The 22,328-nt window shown below is 55.1% G+C and overlaps 1 protein-coding gene across 1 annotated transcript in view; it reads right to left on the bottom strand.

The window, feature by feature from the left end:
- DSCAML1 (DS cell adhesion molecule like 1) overlaps window positions 1-22,328 on the bottom strand; it is a 348,081-nt gene that overhangs the window by 74,263 nt on the left and 251,490 nt on the right. Inside the window, 7 exon segments of the mRNA XM_021710263.1 lie at window positions 2,077-2,253; window positions 3,114-3,233; window positions 3,639-3,917; window positions 13,505-13,777; window positions 15,529-15,825; window positions 17,317-17,592; window positions 20,639-20,917. Of these exon segments, the coding sequence (XP_021565938.1) occupies window positions 2,077-2,253; window positions 3,114-3,233; window positions 3,639-3,917; window positions 13,505-13,777; window positions 15,529-15,825; window positions 17,317-17,592; window positions 20,639-20,917 (1,701 nt within the window).

Raw genomic sequence — 22,328 nt, 5'->3', positions numbered from 1 at the left:
AGACTCTGAGAAGTGTTTGGGCTCATCTCTCTGCTGACAGTGCGGAGATAAGGATCAGACACTAAGGATAGTTGCAGAGCTGCCTCTCCTCTTCCTCTTGCCTCACGCAGCCAGAATTAGCAAAGTCCTCCCTGGCTGAGGGATGTAGATTGATTGCCTGGTTTTATTAAGGACAAAGTGCTTTTTGATAGTGCTTTTTGATAGTGCTTTTTGATAGCTCCCCAGGGCGGGGATTCTGGCTCGGAGCTCCTAGAACATCGATCGCTGGGGCTTCCCTGTCTTGTGCTAAGCTGAACATGGGTTTGGCAAGCGATAACGAAGCCATGATTCTTAAAGCAGGGGACTCTGGGGAGTTGTTGGGCGGACCACACACGGGCACTGCTGTGGGCAGCCATTCCTGCCAGACCCTGGGGGGATGACCGCCCTGAGTAACAATGGGCTCAGTCTCGGGCAGCCAGCTACCACACTGGCGGCTGTATATATATATCCTCTGACTTATTCTTGATACGAAACATAACGGGGAAGATACTAGAGTGACCCCGTTGTATACACAGAAAAATGAAGAGACACACGGCCAAGTACACGCATCGCATCATAAAGTGATGAAGTCACAGCTCCCAGATTCACCCTTGACCAGGTCAGACGCTGAAACTCAGGCTCTGAACGCTGCCCTCTGTGTCCTGACACAGGGCCAGACAGACACCGTCCTTCCGACACAACTCTTAGGGACCCATTATACAGACCGCAAGGGTGTGGCACCCAGTAGGAATGTCTGTGTGTGACTTAACAGAATTTTGGGATAGCAAATAAACACTGCACTTCCCAGGCCGGCTCTGGATCTGGGAGGTTAGAAACTGTAGTTATAGCATGGTGTTATGAGTATTGCTCCTTTGGCTTTTCTGAAGCATCCTCGGCTTCTTCCTCTTTACTTTTTTTTTTTAAGTCAGAGGCTCACTCTATCACCCAGGCTGGAGGGCAGTGGCATGCTCCTGGCCACTGCAGCCTCAACCTGCTGGGCTCAGGTGATCCTTCTGCCTCCGCCTTCCAAGTAGCTGGAACTACAGGCATGCATCGCCATGCCTGACTAATTTTTTTGATTTATTGTAGAGATGAGGTCTCATCAAGTTGCCCAGGCTGGTCTCAAACCCGTGGGCTCAGGCAATTCTCTCCCCTCGGCCTCCCAAAGTGCTGAGATTATAAGCATGAGCCACCGTGCCTGACACATTCTCCTCTTTCCATGATCAGTTCTTGCCTTATTCATAATTTTCCGAGGGAGGTGGGCTGGGAATGGCTATTTAGCACAGGTGAGGAAACTGGAGCACAGAGAGGTGAAGTGACTTGCCTAAGGTCACACAGCTCATGAGGTAGACCTAGAATTGGATCCCAGGTTTTCTGATCCTAGGCCTTTCTCCTACAGCGTGTATATGGTATTTTCCTTTCTAAGCCATAAACAGATTGTACACAGCAGGTGACTGTTAAGTAGCAAAAATAAATGGTTTGATATGAATATTCAGATTAAATTGCCAATCTATAGATGTCACCTGATATTTCTATTTTATTTTGTTTGAGTTGGGTGTAGACCAGGCTGGAGTGCAGTGGCACCATCACAGCTCACTGTAGCCTCAATCTCCTGGGCTCAGGAGATCCTTCTGCTTCAGCCTCCCAAGTAGCTGGAACCAAAGGTGCACGCCACCGTGCCCGGCTAAATTTTTGATTTATTTTTTGGTAGGAATGAGGTCTTGCTTTGTTGTCCAGGCTACTCTTGAACTCCTGGGCTCAAGAAGTCCTCCCACCTCCGCCTCTCAAAGCGTTGGGATTACAGGCGTGAGCCAGCTACAAGATATTTCAGTAGAGCAAATCATGGGGTGGATTGGGGCCTTTCAGGTTGAGGCCCCTGTTTCAGAGGGAGTGCTTTCGAATGCCCCGTCTGACGGTCCCAAGCCCAGCTCTGACTAGAAGTCCTGCCTGCCTTCCCTTCCTAGAACAATGGAAACCAAGGGTAGGCAGGGAGAGTGCAGAGACGGGCCTTGGCTGTGACTGGGGGTGCGGAGGGGGCCGCGTGGGGGCAGGACTCACTCTTGACCGTGAGGAACATGGACTTGCTGATGTCGGTGCCCACACCATTGCTGGCCTGGCAGAGGTAGTAGCCGATGTCCTCCTCTAGGACGTGGCGGATCAGCAGCGAGCTGTTGGGCAGGATCTGGATGCGGCCGGTGAGGGGCACTGGGTGGTACTGCTGGGGGTTCCCGCTTCCTGGAAGGAGGCGGCGGTTAGGAGGGCTGGGATCTGTGCCAGGGGCCAAGCTGGGAGAGTGCCTCAGGAACGGCCCTGAAAACTTTCTCTTGCTGATCTAGGGCCATTTTGTAGCGGAGCTGCACCTTCCCCCACTGCTGAGGCCACCAGTCCACTGGCTGACAGGAAAGACGCCCCCAGAGGTCTGCCCCTCCCAGAGATCCCGCCCCCCCACCCAGAGGTCTGGCCCAGCTCTGAAGCAAGGAGATGGGGTTGGGAGTCTCAGTTCAATGACCACTGTGGCACTGAGCTTCTTTGGGGTGAATTCCTTGCAGGGGACGAAAGAGTTGTTTGCGGGCCACTTGGCAGCAGGCAGAAAAGACTGAGTCCTTTAACAACCAGGCCTGGGAGAGTAGCCCACACCCTCCAAGGGACCCTATGCTCCCTGTATCCCCTCAGTGAATACAGTCTCGGGTACGGGCCTTAGTCAGAAGGCAGATGTGTTCTAGGGGTGAAGTTGAACTCCAAGCAGGACCAAGATTCTCGAATAGGTTGACTGGTGAGAAGCAGGAGGCATGGAGGCTCTGGGCCCCCCAGATAGGGAAAGTAGATGTACACTGAGCTCTAGGTCTGGAAGGAGGGAGAGGGGCTCACAGAGTCAGCATGATGGCTGTCCCTGGTCCACAGACCCCTAAGGGTGGCTGAGGATGACCGCCACATCAGGTGCAGCCTGGGGTCCGCTAAGGCTGAGAACCCAGGACTCCCACCCAGGGCTAGGAGCTGCACATGGGGAACAGACGCAGATGCCAACAGAGCATCCTCCCCCAGCACCTCCTCCACCCCCCGCCTGATTGAAAAGTCTGGCTGGATGGGGAGCTTACCCTTGGCGTGCTTCCACATGACCTTGGGCGGAGGGTAGCCGTCCACCGAGCAGTTGAGCACGCCAGCTTTGCCGTAGATGCCATCCTGGTTGTTGGGCTGCACCACAAACCGAGGGGGCACTGCAGAAGTGGGGATGGTAGGGAGAAACAGATCAACTTAGCCTCTGCTAGGTCTCCTAGGACTTGGGGCACCTTACACTCCAGGGGAACTCTCCCTGGGCCGTTATAAAGCTGGGAGCAGGCAGTTTCAGAAACCCAGGATACTGAGAGCTTTTGCCGAGTATGGGGTTGGGAGTTGGGAGTTCTGAGTTCCAATCCTGCCTTTGCCAATGACTAACTTAGCACATGTCTCCTCTGCTCAGGGCCTCGGTGTCCCGCCCTGGAAAATACAGGTTTGGACCTCTTGATCTTGAAGGGCCCTCCTGGAGTCAACCTTCCGGGTGACACTGGAAATCTAGAACGACCGTGGTAGCCGAAGACAGGGCTGGCGTCTTCCTCCCCCGCGGCCGGCCTGTTCCTGCTCACCGCGCACGATAAGCTGGCGCTCCCTGCTCACGGTGGCTGCGGCATTGCTGGCGATGCACGTGTAGTTGCCGTTGTGCTTGAGGGACACGCTGGAGATCTGCAGGGAGCTCATGAATTCCTTGCTCTCAATGGTCACGCCCGAGCCTGAGATGATCACCTGGCCGTCCTTCCTCCAGGTGATGCGGATGGGCATGTCCCCCGAGGACACCACGCAGGGAATGTAGAGCAGCTGGCCGATGGAGGCGGGTGGGAACTCGAAGGGCTGGATCAGGGGGGGCACTGGGAAGGCAAGAGGGGTGCTGCTGTCAGGTCCCATGTGCCCCAGCCTGGCCACACCGCCTTGCCCACCTCACGTGGGGGCTCTGGGGCAGGTCCTGCATAGCGCTCCCCGGGGCACTGGTGCCTGACCTTCTATATGCGTGCAATCTCCTGGTGTGCCTGGATGCCCTGCCATTGTGCCCAGCTCCCTCTCCACCCAGTCAGGCCTGGACCTGCTGTCTCTGTCTACAATTTGTCCTGGAATTTGACTGGCATGTTTTTTGGGGAGGGGTGGAGTCAGGATTTCCCTCAAAAGGTTGGAGTGCTGTGTCAGGATCACGGCTCACTGCAGCCTCTACCTCCTAGACTCAGATGATCCTTCTGCCTCAGCTTCCTGAACAGCTGGCATTACAGGTGTGCACCTCCACGCCTGACTAAGTTTTTGATTTTTTGTAGAGATGAGGTCTCACTATGTTGCCTAGGATGGTCTAGATCTCCTGGGCTCAAGAGATTCTCCTGCCTTGGTCTCCCAAAGTGCTGGGATTACAGACTGAGTCACCACGCTCGGCCTCTCACATGCTTCTTGACGTTCATTGGCCTGCTGATCTCTGCTCAGCTCTCCCTCCGACTTCCCTGCCACTCCTCGGCACCTGCTATCTACCTTCTCATCCCAGAAGTACATCTCACCGCAATCTGGGGGCCTGGGATAAAGACGAGGTGTCCAGATGGCAAGAGAGAAAGACTGGCGCGGAGCTGTCCCCCATACACGGCCTGTACACAGAGGGCCATCCCCCACCCTACCACTCTCCATTGTCAGAAGTGTTAAGACAGGTGCATGGAGACTCACATCACTGTTTCAATCGCTTAATGTGCATGATCTCATCGAATCTGCCTACCAATCATGTCCCATTTTACAGAGGAGAAAACAGGCCCAGCGCAGAGAAGTAATTGCCCTAGGTTGCCCTGCTCCTAACAGGTAACAGCCAGGTAACACCTGGGCTGTCTGCTTTCCAAGTCCAAGTTCTCTTCACCATGCTGCTTGGTTGCCTCTCTAAGGAAGCCCCAAACATGCCCGGCCCAGAGACCCTTTTGTCTTATAAGTGAGCTCCCTTGGGTGGCAGGAAAGAGCGGAGAGGGGGCCCTGTCCTCTGTGAGACAACCAGTTGGCTAGATGCCACCGGGCAAATCACCCTCCACACAACCTACTCCACCCCCCCAGATAGCAGCTCTTCCCTCCTTCCCCGGCTGCCCACATCTCAGCCCCAGGGGGGGGCCTGTCTGGAGCCTGAGTCGCTGGGAGATGGATCCTCCTTTCTCGGCTCTGGCTAGAGCATCAGCCATTATCTTTATGATAACTCAATTAGGCTGCAGCGACTTCCCCAGCAAGTGGGGGGAGAAGAGAGTGAAGGAGACAGACAATTAGCTTAACAAGGATGAGCACCCAGTAGATGAGATCTCCTTTCTGCAGTCAAATAATTAAATTACAAGGCTGTCCACAGTCCTCTGGCCTTCTCCCAGCCACGCGTCCCACCCCTCCCTGGAAGCCTGCTCTCTCCTCCCTGGGCCCGTCTAGAGCGGCCACAGCAGAGGATGGGCCCTGAGGGGGAAGGATGGGTGGCATCGGATGTGTGCCCGAGGCCCTCTCTGCACCCCAAGGTCTTTCGGGGCTCAGGAGGAAGCTGCCCATGGGCAGCCCTTTGATCCCTGGGAGAGTCCTGGACCAGGAGCTCTAGGTCCGGAGGAAGTGACCCAGGAGGGACGTGGCCTCCACGACGCGCAGCAGCGCCCTCCACTGACCTTCTCACATCACTCTTCGCCGCAGCCTGGGCTCCAGTCGCTCCCCTCGAGCGCCCCCAGCCCCATGCCTCAGCCTGCCAGATGAGCACAGCCAGGCATTCATCCGTCTCATCCTGTCTCCCCTCAACCCCCACACCCAGCCGGGTTTCCTGGAGCTCTGGTCACCACCCAGATCTCCTCATCCCAATCTCTGGCTGCCTCTTTGTCCCCAGTATTCTGAGTGGTTTCTTGGGCCTTAAACATCTTCAGTTAGATTTCTCTGGAGCCCAAAGCCAAGGTTCGGTGCCCATTATTGAGACGTCCCACAGATTCCTTTTCTTGGGCCTCTGCTAATCCCCCTCCTAGTTTTTGGTTCTTGTTTTTCAGGAGTGCCTGTCTTTCTGGGCTTTTGGATGGAACTGTTACAGACGTCAAGATGTGCCGCCCAGTTTTTTCCCCTAGGCCTAGAAAAAGGAGGTCTGGTCCCATCCTCCTTCCCATAAAGGCCCAAAGTGTTTCCCAAAGTCTTTCCCAGCAGGCCTCCAGGAAGAGTCCACCTTATCCTTTCAGACCCTGCTCCACCTCTTCTGTGAAGCCCATCTTCCTCCTGTGCAGCCCTGCAACCTTCTGCCCACATTTTGATTACGGCACTGATCACACAACAGTGAGGATAACTGTCTCGCCACCCCCGGGAGTCTGGGAGCTGGGATTCTCTAACCAGGACTTATTCCCCTGACAAATTGTAGGCATCCGATACATGCTTGCCTGGTGAGTATATGAATGAGCAAATACGTCTGGAGATCGCATCCTGGGGTGACCTCATAGGTTCACCTGGGAGGTGGGCAAGGGGCAAAGTGAGCACAGGAGGGGACTCATACAGAATGAGAGGGTGCTTAAGATGCCGTATTAATGCCCTGGAATTCTGGAGCCTGGAGCTTCTCCCTGGGTCCTTCCTGGGGGCCAGGCCCTTGCTATCCTAGCCCCAAACTGACCTTTGTGATTTAAGAGCCCCGTGGACACTTGCACATGAGCAGGCGGTGGCAGTGACGAGAGGCTAGGAAGCAGGACGTGAGGGCAAAGCAAGGAGGTGGGAGGCTATGCGGAGGGAGGAGAAGCCAAGGGCTGCGGGGTCCGAGGGCCAGGCTGGGGAGGATGCCCAGGGCACTACATTTTCATTGAGGATAGAGCCAGGGAGGACAGAGACAGTGAATCAGACAGTGAGTTTCAGTTCAGGCAAGGAGAAGACAGTCTCTCTCAGTAAGAAGGGATTTAGATAATGGGACAAGTTACTAAGGCAGGTTAATTCATTAATTAACTAATTCATCTAATATTTATGAACCTCCAGCTCTGGGAAGGCATTATGCTCCGTGTAGGATGGGGAAAGAAGAAACATGCTTCAGTTACAGACAGAGCCTCTGGGAGCTTCTCACTTACGAGGGAAGGTAAGATTCTTCCCCCAACAATGATTGGACAAGCACAACCTGGATAAGCAGACGCTGAACACAGAGCAGAGGGAGACGTCATCCAGGTGGGTGAGCATTGCTTCACGGAGGAGGTGCCATTTGAATGGAGAGTTCAAGGACACACATGCTTTCAAACATATATGGGGCGAGGGAGAGGGAGGCTGAGCTGAGGGGCAGAAGCTAACTAGGGGCTGTCGTTCCTTCTGGTCTTCAGGAAAAGCAATGATGGGTATTTGAGAGGCCCCTGAAGAAGACGTGGTCCCAGTGCTCCCTAGAGGGCTTGTGTCCTGTGGGAGGCAGATGACCAGATGACCTCCCAGAAACCCCAGGCAGGCTCCCCACCCCTCCAACCCCTGCTGCAGGAGAGTGGGCAGGTGTGAAGCTGTGGCCTATGAGTGTCCCCTTAGGAACGCAGGTGCGAGTGCTGGGGCCACAGTTGCTCGTAGAATCCCATGGATTCAGGCTCACAGTCCAACACACACGAATGGTCTGGAGGGAGGAGGGGGCCTAGGGGTCCTGGCTCTTGTGTGGGATAACTAAATTCCAGGAGGGGGGCTGTGAACAGGGGCTCCAAAGCAGGGTGTGTGGACTCTTCTGTATGTATGCGGCCACTGCCCAGACAGGGGGCTGTTTTCAGACCAGCGAGTCAGTGGCACCTTCCCCGGTGCTCAGGGGACTGGCAGGACTGACTATGTGTCCACTTCTACCTCTGGGAGAACAATCTCTCTGGAAGTGGGGGGTCCCCGCCCACCTGCACCCAATGGTGATATGGGCCCTTTCCTTTGTTGAGTCAAGCCCGTCAGCCTCCTACCCCTGAGTCCTAGCATGTTCCCAGCAGACACCTTGGGTGTAGGGTGCATGAATGCCCCGCGACCCAGGGATCTCTCTCTGAAAGCCCTACTCTGGCCACAGTTACCTTCAGCAAGGTGCTGTGATGGCAGAGGCTAGAGACCAGAGTGGCTGAGAAGACATACTGACCGAGATGGTCCATGCAGGATCCAGTGACCATAAAGCCTTTACAACCACTTGTTTGAGAGTGCTGTGCAGGGGAATGTATGCTGACCACCAGCCCAGCCCATAAATGCTTCAAGGTGTCACTTGTCATCTCTGTTAAAGACAGGGTCTTTTTTTTTTTTTTTTTTACTGCCCCCACTAGCAGAGTCTGGGCTTCTTTGCTCACATAGCATGGAGATGGGAAAAAAACCATGCCTGGGGCCCAGGATGGCCGGTCCCAGATTCTGCTACCCACTCAAGTGACTGTGGCAAGTCGCCTTCTCACCACAACAGTCTCTGCCTCTAAGACTCAGTTTTCTCATCTGCAAAATGGAAGAGTTGGATCCACAAATCTCTAAAAGCCTGACACTTGCTTTCTCAGCCCCGCTCTTACCTGACATGAGGCATCTTTGAGATAATTACTGCATGATCCGTTTCCCTGCTAAAATGTAAACTCCCCGATGGCAGGGATTTTTGTCTTTTTTGCGCATGGGTGTAGTCATAGAACCTGAAATGGTGCCTGGAATCTCACGGATGCACAGAAAATGTCACTGAATGAATAAAGGATGGCGTTTCATCGTCACCCTCTTCCTCATCACCTTCACTATCACCATTGTCACCATGAGCCCTGTCTGTCCCACAGGAGATGGCTCACTCTTGTGTTCCCGGCTCCCTTGGCTGAAGAAATAGGGTCGTGGGCAGCAGTATCCTTGGTGCCCCCCACCCCTGAGTGCAATAAGGTTGTTTCTTCCTGCGGCAGCTGTTGTGCCGCCTTCCCGTGGATTCCAGTAGGTTCCTTCCAAACTCGTACCTCCACCCAATACAGGAAGGGTCAGGTGACTGGCCCTCCCTCTAGCCCTATAAACGCAGAAACCCTCAGCCCATTCATTGGAGTGGGAGAGGGTCTCTGGCACAGGCTCCCAGGCATATGTCAGGGGCTGGTTTGAGCAATGCTGGAGCTCAGCGCTGAGTGGCTAGGGAGGAGCGAGTGTGGGAGGGAGTGTGGGCATTTGGGAGCGAGGTGTTCGTGTGGGGCTGGGAGTGTGTCCTCTTCTGCTTGCTCTCCACAGAAGCTGGCACGACCTCCCTGTCCGGGCCCTGATGGGCATCAGCCAGGAGCACCTCCTCCACCCCCTCCTCGGGTAGCTCCTGGAGCTCACGTTTGGCTCCAGAGGCCCTCCAAGGCTCAGACGTGGGTATGGAGATGTTTCTTCACCGAGCCAAAGCCAAGGGGCCCGGGTTGCAGCCCTGCCTTCCTAGTTAATTAAACATTCAGCCCGCGTGCCCAGAGATGCTTTGATGCCACATTATTGTTCAGCTACAGGGGCCTTTAAAGTCACCAAATCTAGGTTGGATCTGTGTGCTCTTCTTGTAGCATCCTGCCAAGGATCTCTCCAGATGCCCAGAGACAAGCGCCCGCCTCCCCTGCCAGCCAGTGTTATGTGTGCCAGAGCCCAGGCAGTGCTCGAAGCATCCTTCATCCTCTCTCCCCTCTGCTCCTCCCACCCTGCTGGGCCACAGCAGGCTCACTTGGACAATATGTCATACAGTCCCACCTGCAGCCACCTTTTTGGCTCAGGACTGCAGCCTTATAGGAGGGTGACACAGAGGAAACACTGGTATGTGTGTAATTGCTAGCAGGCATGTATATGTGTGTGTGCTCCTGTGTGCCTGTCGAATGTGTTAATTTGTTGCATGTGCATGCAATAGGTACCAGCATGCACACGCGTGTGTACTCACTACAGTTCTCTGCACATGTGTGTGCATGCATGTCGGGCATTCTCTGCTCTTTCAGCTCAGTGTTTAAAATATTCATTAGAAGACAAGCAGTCCCAGAAGGAATGGAGTCAGCAGTTGCTTTTCCAGCTCATGGAGCAGCATGGGTTTTTGCCACGCCCTACCCACCGGTCCTTGGCTCCACAGAGTGGTGGGGGTGAGATGGGGGGATTTTCAGTTTTATCTCGTGCTTCCAGTGTCCTGGCCTACCCCCACCTTGCCCTTTTCTACTTTCTAGCTCTCTGCTCTTGTCCTTGGGTGGGATGCACTTTCCAGCCGGGCAGTACAGTGGGGTCTGGAGAGCTGTCCCCGGACCCATCCCTCTCTTCCCCAACCCAAGTCAGGGCTCCTTGCCATGCCCAGGGGCGCCTCCTCCACCCCCCTCCTTGGGTAGCTCCTGGAACAGCGCATCAGCTAATCAAGCAGCGTGATCATAATCAGCTCTGATGGGTTCTTCTGCAAAAGTGCATGCTAATGAGGTGGGGAGAGGTGGGGAGAGGAAATCGGGGAAGAAAAGGGATGAGGGCCGAGCTTTTGGAGAGGTGGGGGCAAGGGGTCCCAGAGCCCCTCACCCCAATGCTGCTTCTTGGTTTAGAGAGAAAGCAGGTGACTATACCTCTTCTGGGCCTGGATTTCTGGAAATTTTCAGACCCTGAGGGTGGGGAAGACATGGGTGTGTGTGTGTGTGTGTGTGTGTGTGTGTATGTGCGCGCACACATACACACATACACGCCCCTGCTTTAAGGAGGCCCAGCTTGTTGGGTGCTGTGGGTGCAGGTTCACACGTGGCTGATGCATGGGCTCTGTCCTCTAGGAACACACACACGCACAACTCACACACACTCTCCCCTCCCCTCTCCCTGGGCTGCGGAGACACTGTCGTCCAGCACCATCACAACAGGCCTGGCAAGTCGCTGAGACGGAATGCATCAGATTCAATTCATTAGGACTGATCGCTCCCTGAGTGGGGCTGAATAATTGATGAGCAGAAGCAGCTTTCAGGATGTTCCGAGTACTCCGAGGTCGCTGGAGCCCTGTTATTATTATTTTTTTAAAGCCAACAAACCCGGCCAAATGCTCGCCAGCGAGGCCGGCGAAGAGAGTAGAGCAAAGGTTAGATGTTTTAATATGTGATGTTTACACTGTAAACTCTCGGTCCACTGCTCCTAACAGAAATGGATACAGGCGGCCCGTGATGCTGGGTGGGGTAGGCAGGCTATGCAGTATGCCGCTGACACCAAGTTGACTTGTCCTGGATGCCCGGGTGTGATGTAGCCTGGGGGTGTGAGGTTCCTACTAGCATGGTAAGGCCTTGGGCTAGGCAGAGGCATTAGGCTGAGAAGGTGGCCAAGGTGCCCCTCAGCCTGGCTGGGATGCAACAGCAGGGTAGCAGGGAGGCAGGGCTGGTGGGGTGTCCCCTCTCCTCCCTAGGCCTGAAATGGCCACAGAGCCTCTGGTTCTCTGGGTTCAAAGTGGAGTTTCCCAGTGAGTCACTCTAACCTAGCCTCATGTCTTGGTTTCAGTTCAAAGCACACACTGTCTGACACCAGGCAGGTAGGGGTACACAGGATGCGCGTGACACAACCCCTGTGCACGAATGACAAGGGGCATGGGGAGAAGTACTGACCCAGCCTCTTACTGCCACTGTTCACTTTCTGCAGCTGCCCACCAGCCTTTCCACTGGACGTCCCATTGTCATCACATGCTTGAAGGGTCAAAGCCAAATGCAGCATCTGTTCCTGCAAACTCTCCCTTTTCCCAGGCATCCTTCTTCCTGCTGACAGTGCCCCTGCTCTATCCCGCTAGAAGTCTTGGGGCAAAGAAGAAGTCTGGCTTCTGGGACCCATGCAGTCGTCCCCTGAATCAGGGCCTCTCTGCAGCCTGGACCCCTCTTTTTCTTCCTTCCAGGAGCCCCTGCCTAGCTTTCTCCTCCCAGTTAATGCTGTCTTTCCCTCTCTACCCTTGGGGATATGGGGCAGGGTCTCCCCAGGTTCTCCTCCCCTCTTCCCTGGGGTGACAGAGGAGAGGGAAGATCCGCGGGTGACAGGACTGTCAGAGTTCTCGAGGACTCTGTCTCTTCCATCTCCCCGCCAGCTGCTCCCAGAAGCTCTATTTATTGACTCCTGAGGTGGGGTGTGGGGCAAACACTCCTTTCTTGAGTCTGTCCTTCCCCCGCTCTAGGCCATTTTGGGTCGGCGCCAGGTTCTGGAGTTGTTCAGACCTGAGAAAAATTCTGACTCCACATGGTAATTTACTTAAGTTTCCCATGCCTCAGATTTACGCCTGGAAATTGAGGATGACTTGGTACCTGCCTCAGGTAAGTGGGTAGCTGTGGGGTTGGACAGAACAACGCGTATAGAGCATTGACTGCATGTGACTGGCATGCAGTGGGCTCTCCACAGTGCTGTCAGACTAGTATCATGATTGCAGCCTGGTGCGAGAGCCCAGGCTGTGGCTGGAGACCTGGTTGAAGGCCTGGGATCTTCATGCTTCCTGCCTATGGCTGCAGAGGACAGCTTGTGCACTTACCGTCCCAATGCTCTTTAGAAAGAGATATAAGTCTTTTACTCATCACAGCCGTGGCTGGCTCAGTGACCTCCCCCCGCTACCTGTTGTTCACTAACCTCTCTTAGTCAGGTATGGCAGGATCCCCCTTTCCATCCTACCCCCAGAGCAACAGGCCACCTCCCCTCACACACTGTCCAGTCTCCAGGCCAGTCCCAAAGAATGTATTTGGGGGCTTTGTACACCTGCACAGCCCCAGACCACACATTGACCCACGTGCTTGTATATAGTCATTCTTTCATTTGGCCAGACTTGCTGAATGGCTACCCTGTACCAGGCATGAAATACAGACCCCAATAATGAACATTTGTATGCCTAACCTGAATTGTATTCCACGTCTTTAAAATAACAAATAAAATTAAAAAAAAAAAAGGAAATACAGACTCCAACCAGGTGAGCAAGGAGGGAGGAGGTGTTTAAGACCCGACAGAGCCTTCCAGACCTCAAAGCAGCACTACCAGATGGAAAGACCTTCCCAATCCTGTCAAAGCAGCTGGGGTGGCCAGTGTGTGACCCAGGAGAGAGTCAGGGATATGACCAGACGGCAGCCTCACCAAGAAGTGACTGGGATTGGGAGGACAAGCCCTCGTTTCTGGAGAGATTTAGATTTGGGGGTTGAAGTGGAAGTGTGAAGATTTTGTCATTTCCATTCTACCAGCATGTGCTCTCCTCCCTGGTCTGTTGCTGATCTCCTGTGTAGCCCTGCTGAGCTCCTGGGGGTGCCATCCTGACATTTGGGGCCTGAGGCAGTCCACCATCTCTGACCTGGACCTCTTGAGCAGAAGGTGACATCTTTGTCTGTAACTGACCCCTCACACCCCTGGGGTGTGTGCAGCCTCGTCCTACAGCCTGAGGAGAAACCCAGATGTAGAGGTACTCACGGCCTTCTGTGTCCACCCCCAATCTCCTACCCTGCCTCTTTCTTCCAAATGCCGGGCTGGGGCCTCTCTTGCCCCTGTCCCTCTAGGGGAGCGGTTCTTGCCCTAGGCATGGATATACCATGTCTACCTTTGACAGCTGGGGAGGGAGGCCTACCTTTGACGGCCACGTGGACACTCTGGCTGATGGAGAGCTGTGGCTGGATGAGGACGCTGCACAGATACTCCCCCTCATCCATGCCCTTCTGCACGTCGGTCAGCTTGAGGGTCCCGTTCTCAAACACCACCTGGCGGTGATTGTCTGGCAGCAGCAGGGCGTCCTTGTACCACTTGATGGAGTAGTAGGGGTAGCCGATGACCCTGCAGTTGATAAGGGTGTCCCGCCCGGCGACAGCCGTGATGTTCCTCATCGCCCGGATGCTGGGGGGGCCTGGGCAGGAGTCAGGAGGGAGGAGGAGGAGAGGAGGGCATGTGGTGCTGTTAGCCAGGGGCAGCTGGGCACCGCCCTGAGGTGCTCTGCTCAGTCGCTTGGCCCCTGAGACTTTCGGGCGGGGGGAAGGGGCGCCTTTTCATAAGGTTAAAGGCAGAGGCTGGAATTGGAGGCCCCCATGGTCTCTCCAGCACTCACGGTTACTAGCTTCAAATAACCGCAAACAGACACAATATATCTGTGCCTGGGGCAAGAGCCTCTCCCCAGAGGGACAGGGATATGACCAGACTGCAGCCTCACCAAGAAGTGACTGGGACTGGGAGGATGAGCCCTCGTTTCTGGGGAGACTTAGATTTGGGGGTTGAAGTGGAAGTGTGGAGATTTTGTTATTTCCATTCTACTTGTTCATATTGGTCATATACCCCAAAGGATCTCATATGCGTTAACTACCAAAGGAACAGAAAGGTCTTCACTGCATGAGTTGATGATTTTCTTTCAATGGGTCCCTTGAGATGGGGCTATAAAGGGGGCTCTGATCACACTGGCTTGGGGGAGGGAGTGTCCTCAACTGGGTCAGTTGAGCAGATGGCAACGTGAGGATTGTGAAGGGGGCTCAGAGGCCACCAAGCAAGGACAGTGCTCCAGGGGGTATGAAACCCTTTCTGAGCCTCAAGTCTCCATCCAGAAGATGAGGGCCAGACAAGGAATTCTTCCAGGGCCCCACAGCTCTGTCCCCTTCCAGCTCAGAGGAGAGGGCAGGAGGGTGACCAGACGGGAGGCCCACACTTTCCGTGTGAGTTCAGAGACCCAGCACGGGTGAATTTAAATGAGCCTTGTCCTCCACTCTCCCTCCCTGCTCCCTGTAGCAACCACTAGTGCCTGAGGACCAGTTCCCCTTCCCTCTCTGCTACCCTCTTCTCCTCTGCTCTTGGGTCGGGGCCATTGGTAGGGTCAGATGAGGAACAGTCAGACCCCACAGGGCTGCAGACAGTTTCAGAGGAGACTCTGTTCTCACCACAGTGACTTGGAGAACTGAGATACAGGAACAATCCCTAGGATCCTTCCCCTACATTTCGAGGCTACCTGCCTTGGGACACCCCACCTGGCCTCAGTCTCATACTCTTGAATGCTTGAGTCTAGCGGGGAGAAGATGACACCCTGGCTCCTGGTTGTGTTTATACCTCAGGGAGCATCCGGGGCTTCTGTACCATTTGGGACTATCTCCGAAGGAGGACACCGGGAGCACAGCTTGCCGGCACTCAAATTAAAGGCCAAGCCTCGCCCTGGGTCCCTGCCCTGTCCTTTGACTTTGCAAGGCCAGCAGGTGCGTAGTGTGCCTGGGGCCCAGGGGGATTGATGGGCCTCAAAGGATGGGCTAAATTCAACTGTGTCGGTCTCCGACCCCACATGAGAAGTGTGGGCCTCCATCTGGTCACCCTCCTGCCCTCTCCTCTGAGCTGGAAGGGGGATAGACTAGAAGGTGGAGGGAGATTTCTGGAGAGCAGGAGGAAGGAGAAGAATGGTGGGGATGTGAATGAGGGTGAATAGTACCGGACACACACGCACACGAGAATGAATGATGGGGCTCACGGAGGGTAAGAAAGGGGACGGACGAGAGAGAGGAGAGAGACCTCTACTAAAATCAAAATGACAATTGATACTAAGTACTAATCACCACAAGAATAATGGTAACCACAGAGATGGCAAAGGAACTCAAAAACCTATTCTGATATTTAAATGTAGACAGGCACCTCTTACGTTTATTCGCGCCTGATATTCAGCACTGCCCACCGAGTTCCGCGCCGTGCACCGGTACACGCCCCCGTCGCGGATCTGGGGGCCCGTGACGTTCATGTGGCTGATGGTGGTGCCGTCCGACATGGTGTACTGGTTGGTGCGGTGGCTGCCGTCCCGCACGATGGGTTCGTCGTCTAGGGCCCAGGTGACCGTGGGGGGAGGGGCGCCCTTGGCCGCACACATCAGTGAGAACTGCTCCCCGGGGTTGACCACCTTCTCGCTGAAGGACGAGACGATGCGGGGCGTGCCGTCTGCAGGGAGCGAGGAGCCCCCTTCAGGGTCACCGAGCCACGGAGAGACCGTCCCCCCAGGCCACCCCACCTTGGCATGGGGAGGAGGCAAAGCAAATCGTTTTCTCGAACATCAGTTCATTGGCGGTCCACAGCCCCGCGAGGTGGGTACTGTTGCTCACGGATTAAGACTCTGGGGTTTGCACTCTCCCTCCACCACCAGTTGGCGCTGTGTCTTTGGGCTGGTGACTTAACCTCTCCGAGTTGTTCCTGTCTTACTGGGGGAGGACAGGGATAACGACGATAATGATTATGCCCACCTCGTATGGATATTGTGAAGATGAGATGAATTAATGCCCTTAAGATGATTAGCACAATGCTTTGTGAGGACTTAATAAACGCTAGCTCCTCAACTCCTCCTTGATTAATGGAGACACAGAGGCTCAGAAGTTAACTGTATGAACCACGTGTCCAGCGCCCGGCCTGAGTTCTGTCCTCTTTGCACGTGACCATGGCCGCAGGAGGGGGTGTCAGTGCTACAACCCTGTTAGCAAAAGGCCTTCAGTCGGAGGCTGAAAGTGCACAGAGGCAGTGGGGGTGGGGAGCCTTGGCCTGGCCTTAAGTCTTGGCTAACTGAATAACCTTGGACTAGACAATTAACCTCCATGCCCCAGCTGCCTCGCGTGGAACGTGGAGATGTAATTATTAACCCTGGCCGTCCTTCTGCACAGGAGTGTAGTAAAGGATTAAAATAGGCATTAAGTACTTTAAAAGAAAAGAAAAAGGGAATGCGAATGTAACATGGCATTCTTTACATCCTATCTGCATGTCACACCAAAATGCTGACTGACGTTAATTCAAGTCTTGGCCAGTCTGCCAGCCCCTGTCCGCATTTCTGGGGGGACATCCTTATCTAACAGGGGGTGGGGAGAGAAAGGGGAGCCTGGTGCCTGGCAGAGCTTGGGAGAGCTTATGGGATGGGGGGAGGGTCATTCTGCCTCTGGCCCCTCCCCTTCCTCTTTCCTTTTTTTCCTGTTTTCAACGGGGCATCAGTGGCTGTCCTCTAAGATCTCTAATTCCATCCGGGCCCCTGGTAAGAAACAGAGCCTGCTGTGAAGTGGCCTCAGGTAGGAGGAGGAGTCAAAAGTTCAGAGGTTGGAAGTCCAGTCTTTGGAAGATCTCTTTGATAGTCAAGTTCCAGTAACTTCGGAGTGCAGAGGCAATATAGTATGACAGGTAAGAGACCTGAGTTCAAATCCCTGCTATGTTCCTTGGGCAGAGCTGTGTGACCTTGGGCAAGTGACTGAAACCTCAGTTTCCCCAAGCACAAAATAGGTAGCAATCAAAGGGGCCCCTTGGGAGGATTAAGTGAGATGGTGCACCTGTCTGGTATGTAGTGAGCTCTGGATAGATGCTTGCTGGCATTGTTACCCCTCGGCAGGAGGGAGGGAGAGAGAGAGCTCGGCAGCCCCAAACCCGCCGCGCCCCCATTGTGCTATTGTCCTGGCTCACCCTCCAGAGCGATGATGGCGAAGTCCTGGGCGGTCTGGGCTTTGCGGGTGGCGAAGCATTGGTAGGCCCCAGAATGGCTCTTTTGGGCCGAGGTGATGAGGAGGGTCTCGTTGCTGAGTCCGCGGATGGAGATGGCCTCATTGGGCAGCACCAGCTCGGTGTTGCGGTACCAGTGGATGGTGAATTCCGGGGAGCCCGTCAGGGCACAGGAGAGGATGACCGTGCTGCCAATGCCGGTCTTCAGCTTCTTTGGTGTCAGGGTCACATGAAGGGGATCTGGGCCGGGCCGGGAGATAAGAGGGGGAAAGGGGGAGGAACAGATAAAGGGCTCACTGTGGAGGGAGTATGGCTGGGGTAGGTGGTGCTCATGAAAGGCCTAGGTTCTGCATCCAGATGCTTGTGTGGGCTGGGCTGGGCTGGGGGATTTTCTGCTCCTGGCCTCAGATGACTCATTGGTTAAGTGGCCAAGTCGGGCAGGGGATCTCTCTGCACCTCTTGTTCTGATGGCCTGCGCTTCCCTGAAGCATGTCCCTTTGCCCAGGTGGGCCTGCAAGCCTTCCCCGGCTCACTGAAGAGGATGAACCTGACCAGCTCATCATCCTCTCCATCACCTACCCCAGAAGTCAGGGAGGCATCTTGCCCCAGCCAGCTGTTTCCCATGCCCATAGAGATAATACACCTTTGCCTGTTGCTGGTCAGATTTCTTCTAAAGGACTCTCTCTTGCTGTTCCCACTGCCACTGCCCTGCTGCAGGCCTGCAGCTCCTGGCCAAGATCCACGGAGTGGCCTCCTCCCTGCCTCTCTTCTCCTGCCTCCCTCTGGCCCTCACTGGCCACCTCCCAGTGGGGGAAGGGCTGCCCCGAGGTCTCACCAGTCCCTAGTATTAGCCCCTCTGCATCTATCTTCTTTACCTGCCTGGGGGCCTGCTTAGGCCGCCTGCTCCCCACACCAGCTCCCTGCTCAGAACTTTCATGACTTCCAACAACTCTGGGTGGCATTCAAGGCCCTTGAGGACCTGGCCTCTCCGTGATATCTATGGGCTAGGGGTTCTGTACATGGGGCTCTGGCTGTGGGAGCTTGGTACCCCTGGTGAGGCAGCCTGCAGGAGAGGGAAAGACTGCAGGCCCATGTAGGTTGGGCACAGCCAAAGCAGACATGACTTCACGCTTGACTTTCCCTGCTCGTTCCCCAGCGCCTCTGCCCCTGCCCAGGAAACGTCAGTGCACAACGAGGCAGGTGGCCTTCTGCTCGTCCCAGTCACCAGCCAGAGTTCCCAGAGCTCTGCCGGCCCCTGTACGGGCGTGGCGGCCAAGATGGGCAGGGGGCTTTGTGGCAGAGTAGGGGCAACCTGGCAGAGAGAGGCTGTGGGGAGGCTCAAGGATGGAGAGAAGCTGGACTGCCTCCCCTTGAACTTGATGGCCCAGCCAGTCACTGTGAGGAGAGGTGAGGGTCAGAGGAGACGCATCCAGGGGCAGTGTGGGTGTGTGCACAGTGGAGGCAGCAGCTCATGGTACCTCTGTGTGAGCGAATCTGGATAGGAGCCTGCCATGGGGAAGGAGGCGTGCATCTGTGCATGTGTGTGGGCATAACATGTGTGTGCAGGTGTGTGTGGGAAGCAGGCGTGTGAATTTCCAACATGTGTGCCTGTGTCTGTGAGTGTACTGCTTGCCTAGATGTGCTGGGGTAAGAGCTATGGATGCCACATTGACCTACCGCCAGGTTTACTGAATTTCCAAGGATTAATGGGGGGGGTGTTGCTCTTCTGACCTATTTTCTGAGTGTGTGTGTGTGTGTGTGTGTGTGTATGTGTGTGTGTGTAACAGCCAGGAGGGGAAGGAAGTGGGGGTAATGTTAGATTAAGCCTTTTTGGATAGTGCTTAGGGCAAGAAGGGGGACTGCCAGTCCTGGCCCTTCCATCTGTCTGCTCTGCTGTCTGGGGCTGGTTTGTACAAGAGGAGCTCCAGCCCCTGAAGCAGGGTGTTCAGCATCTCAACTATGCACTTGTACCATGCATTGCCATGCCCAGAGCGTTTCTGGGAGGGTCTTTCTGCTCTTCCTGTTTTATGGTGAACTCATGTGCGGAGGGCCCATTCCTGGCTCTGTGAGAAGTACACTCCAGCTGTCAAGACCCCCTTGGCTGTGGGAAGGAGACAGGCCTATGTCTGGGCTGAGGGAGTTAGACACCAGGCCCAGGAGGTGGGGGTGGGCTCTGCTGTGGTTCTCTCCATCTGAGGGTGTGCAGCCCTGCTGCCTTAGGCTCATGACATGGCTGGGAGTTGGGGGAGAGCTTCCTTGGTCAGCCTTCACGGCAGAGTGACCTTTCTGCAGCGTGGGAGGTGGGATTCCCCTCTGGATGGTCTCTTTCCACCTCCCATGCTGAATGACCCTCAATACGTCATCAGGCACAGGGACCCAAGCTATTGCTGTCCCGTGAGGTGTGGGATGGCCTCCAAGGGTCTCCAGTTCTAGCCCCGCCATAGTCTAGAGGGCAGGCAACTCAGAGAGTCAGACTTGGGGTGTCAGAGCTAGAAAGATCCTCTTCATTTCACAGATGGGGAACCTGAGGCCGGTCACACAAGGAAGGGGCAGTGGTGGGGTAGGGGATGGGCTGACCCTGGGTCTCACCAGTCCTCATTCAGGACTCTTTCCCTGGTATTAGCCCCTCTGCATCTCCCTTCTCTGCCTGGGGGCCCACCAGTAGGAGGGGTCTGCTCAGGCTGCCTGCTCTCCACACCAGCTCCTTGGACCTCAGGAGAGGAGTGGGGAGGAGCAGGAAAGACCATAGCTGGCATCCAGCTGGAAGTTCCTGGTACAGCTGACTTGGTTGTTTCTGCCCAGTGCCTGATCTGATTGATCAGTCCCTATCCTTTATGGTTAAATATTCTGAATGTCATCCCAGGATGGGGACATACATCTCTCTAATGAATACCACTACTTCCCTTAGTTCACCCACTGCCTACCCATAAGCCAAGAAGCCCTGCCCTCATGGTGAGGGTGTCACCATCACCCTCCTCAGCCCATTTGAGTCTTGTGACCTCTGGGAGGCAGGAAGGCTGGGATCACTACTCCATTTTACAGAGGACACTGAGCTGATGGTTACACTTATGTGATCTGCCCAAAGTCAGTTACTATGTGATAATGCCAGATCTAAAAGGCAGGTCTCCTGATTTCAAACCAGGACACCAAACTGCCTTCTCTACCGGCCACGATTATTCCCTGGGACCGGTCAGAGGCTGGAGTAGCTGCCGGTCTCATCTCTTCCCTGTCACCCGGGATATTCTCACAGGTTACTAGGGCCGAAGAAGGAGCTTCCCCGACTCACCGATGACCGTGAGGATGCCCGTGGCCTCTGCTGAGCCAAAGGTGTTGGTGACCTCACAGATGTAGGTGCCGCTGTCCTCGGTCCTCAGGTCGCTGATGGTCAGCCCCGTGATGCGCTTAGTCCAGCGGCTGTCAGCCGGAAGGGGCCGGCCATCCTTGAGCCAGCGGATGGCAGGGTTCGGGTAGCCCGAGGCGGTGCAGGGCAGCTCCACAGTATGGCCAGCCCACACTTCCTGCGAGTGGAAGCCGTCCAGGATGGTGGGGATCGACTCAGCAGGGTCTGGAAGGCAGAGAGGGTCGGCAGCCCTGGCCAGCCCTGGGTGGGATGGAGCAGAGCTTGGGGAGGGGAGGTAAGCACCCAGCCGGGACACCGCGGCACACTGGTGCTCATGGCTCAGCCCGAGAGGGATGTTTTGGAGAGGGCTTGGTGTGTCTTCTGTGCTCAGGCCACACTGAGCCCCCGAGAACCCCAAATGGGATTCCCAACAGAGACTGAGATGGGGAGAGATTGTGATGCAACAACAGACACAGAGACAGGTGGGGGAAGAAAAGCAGAGCCAGAGATGTGGAGAGGGCCAGCGTGCACAAGAGCTCCTGCCACACATGGCCCCTGGAGGCTGACCCAGACTCAGGAGCCTGACCCTGTGACTTGAGAATTGTGACCCAGGTTTTCAATTCTTGGTAAAAGTCTCCACTTGGGCCTCAAACTGGCCTGGGGGTGCCCCTTGAGGATGGGGGAATGGTCTACCTGTTCCTGCCCTGTCTGCTCCCACCCGTACTCTGGACAGATGTGCAGAGATGACCAATGCATTTCCATCGAAACTCAGAGATCACCCTCGCCACCTCCAACTGTCCTCCTCTATTTTGAATTCCCAAACCAAGAGAGACCAGAGACTGACTAAGAGACCTGTGGCCCCAAGCTGTGGAAGACCTAGGCTCCTTGTGGGCAGGATGTGGTATGTGACACACATATCACTTGTGAGTGGTGTCCTGTCTGCTCTATCAGGCGAGCTCTGGCCCTCAGAGCCTCTCTGGGTCTCCTGGCCCTTGGGGTCCTCTTCCTGCCTTAAAACCTCCCCAGGCTCCCCGTCCCCGACACGCACATCCCCATTTCTTTTCCCGAATGCCAAGGCCTTCCATGACCTGGCCCACCAGACCTGGCTTGACCTGCCTACACGGCCTTCTGTTCCATCTCTGCAGTCTCTCACTGTGGTGTGCTGGATCACCTGGATGTCTGACCAACCTGCTCTGGGCTCTGCCCATCCTGCCCCTACTCATCTTTCATAGACAGCTCAAATGTCACCTCTTCCAGACTCTCCCCCAGGCCACTCTCACTGATTTCCACAGAGCTTTCATTTTCCTTCATTTTGTTTTCAAACAACTCTCCCTTTTTTAAAAAAAGAAAAGTGTTTAAAATGTTGGGGTTTTTGTTGTTGTTGTTTTTGAGTTGGAGTCTCACTCTGTTGCCCAGGCTAGAGTGCAGTAGCACGCTCACCGCCACCCCAGTGTCGACCTGCTGGGTTCCAGTGATCCTTCTGCCTCAGCCTTCCAAGTAGCCGGAACTACAGGCGCGCACTACCATACCCAACTGATTTTTTGATTTATTGTAGAGACGAGGTCTCACCATGTTGCCCAGGTTGGTCTTGAACCTGCGGGCTCAGGCAATCCACTTGCCTCGGCCTCCCAAAGTG

Source organism: Carlito syrichta, unplaced genomic scaffold (assembly GCF_000164805.1).
Source record: "Carlito syrichta isolate Samal-C Ts95f unplaced genomic scaffold, Tarsius_syrichta-2.0.1 Scaffold288347, whole genome shotgun sequence".
In the NCBI taxonomy this organism is placed as follows: Eukaryota; Metazoa; Chordata; class Mammalia; order Primates; family Tarsiidae; genus Carlito; species Carlito syrichta.
The sequence above is the reverse complement of the archived record's forward strand: the minus strand, read 5'-3'. Positions and strand labels throughout refer to the sequence as shown.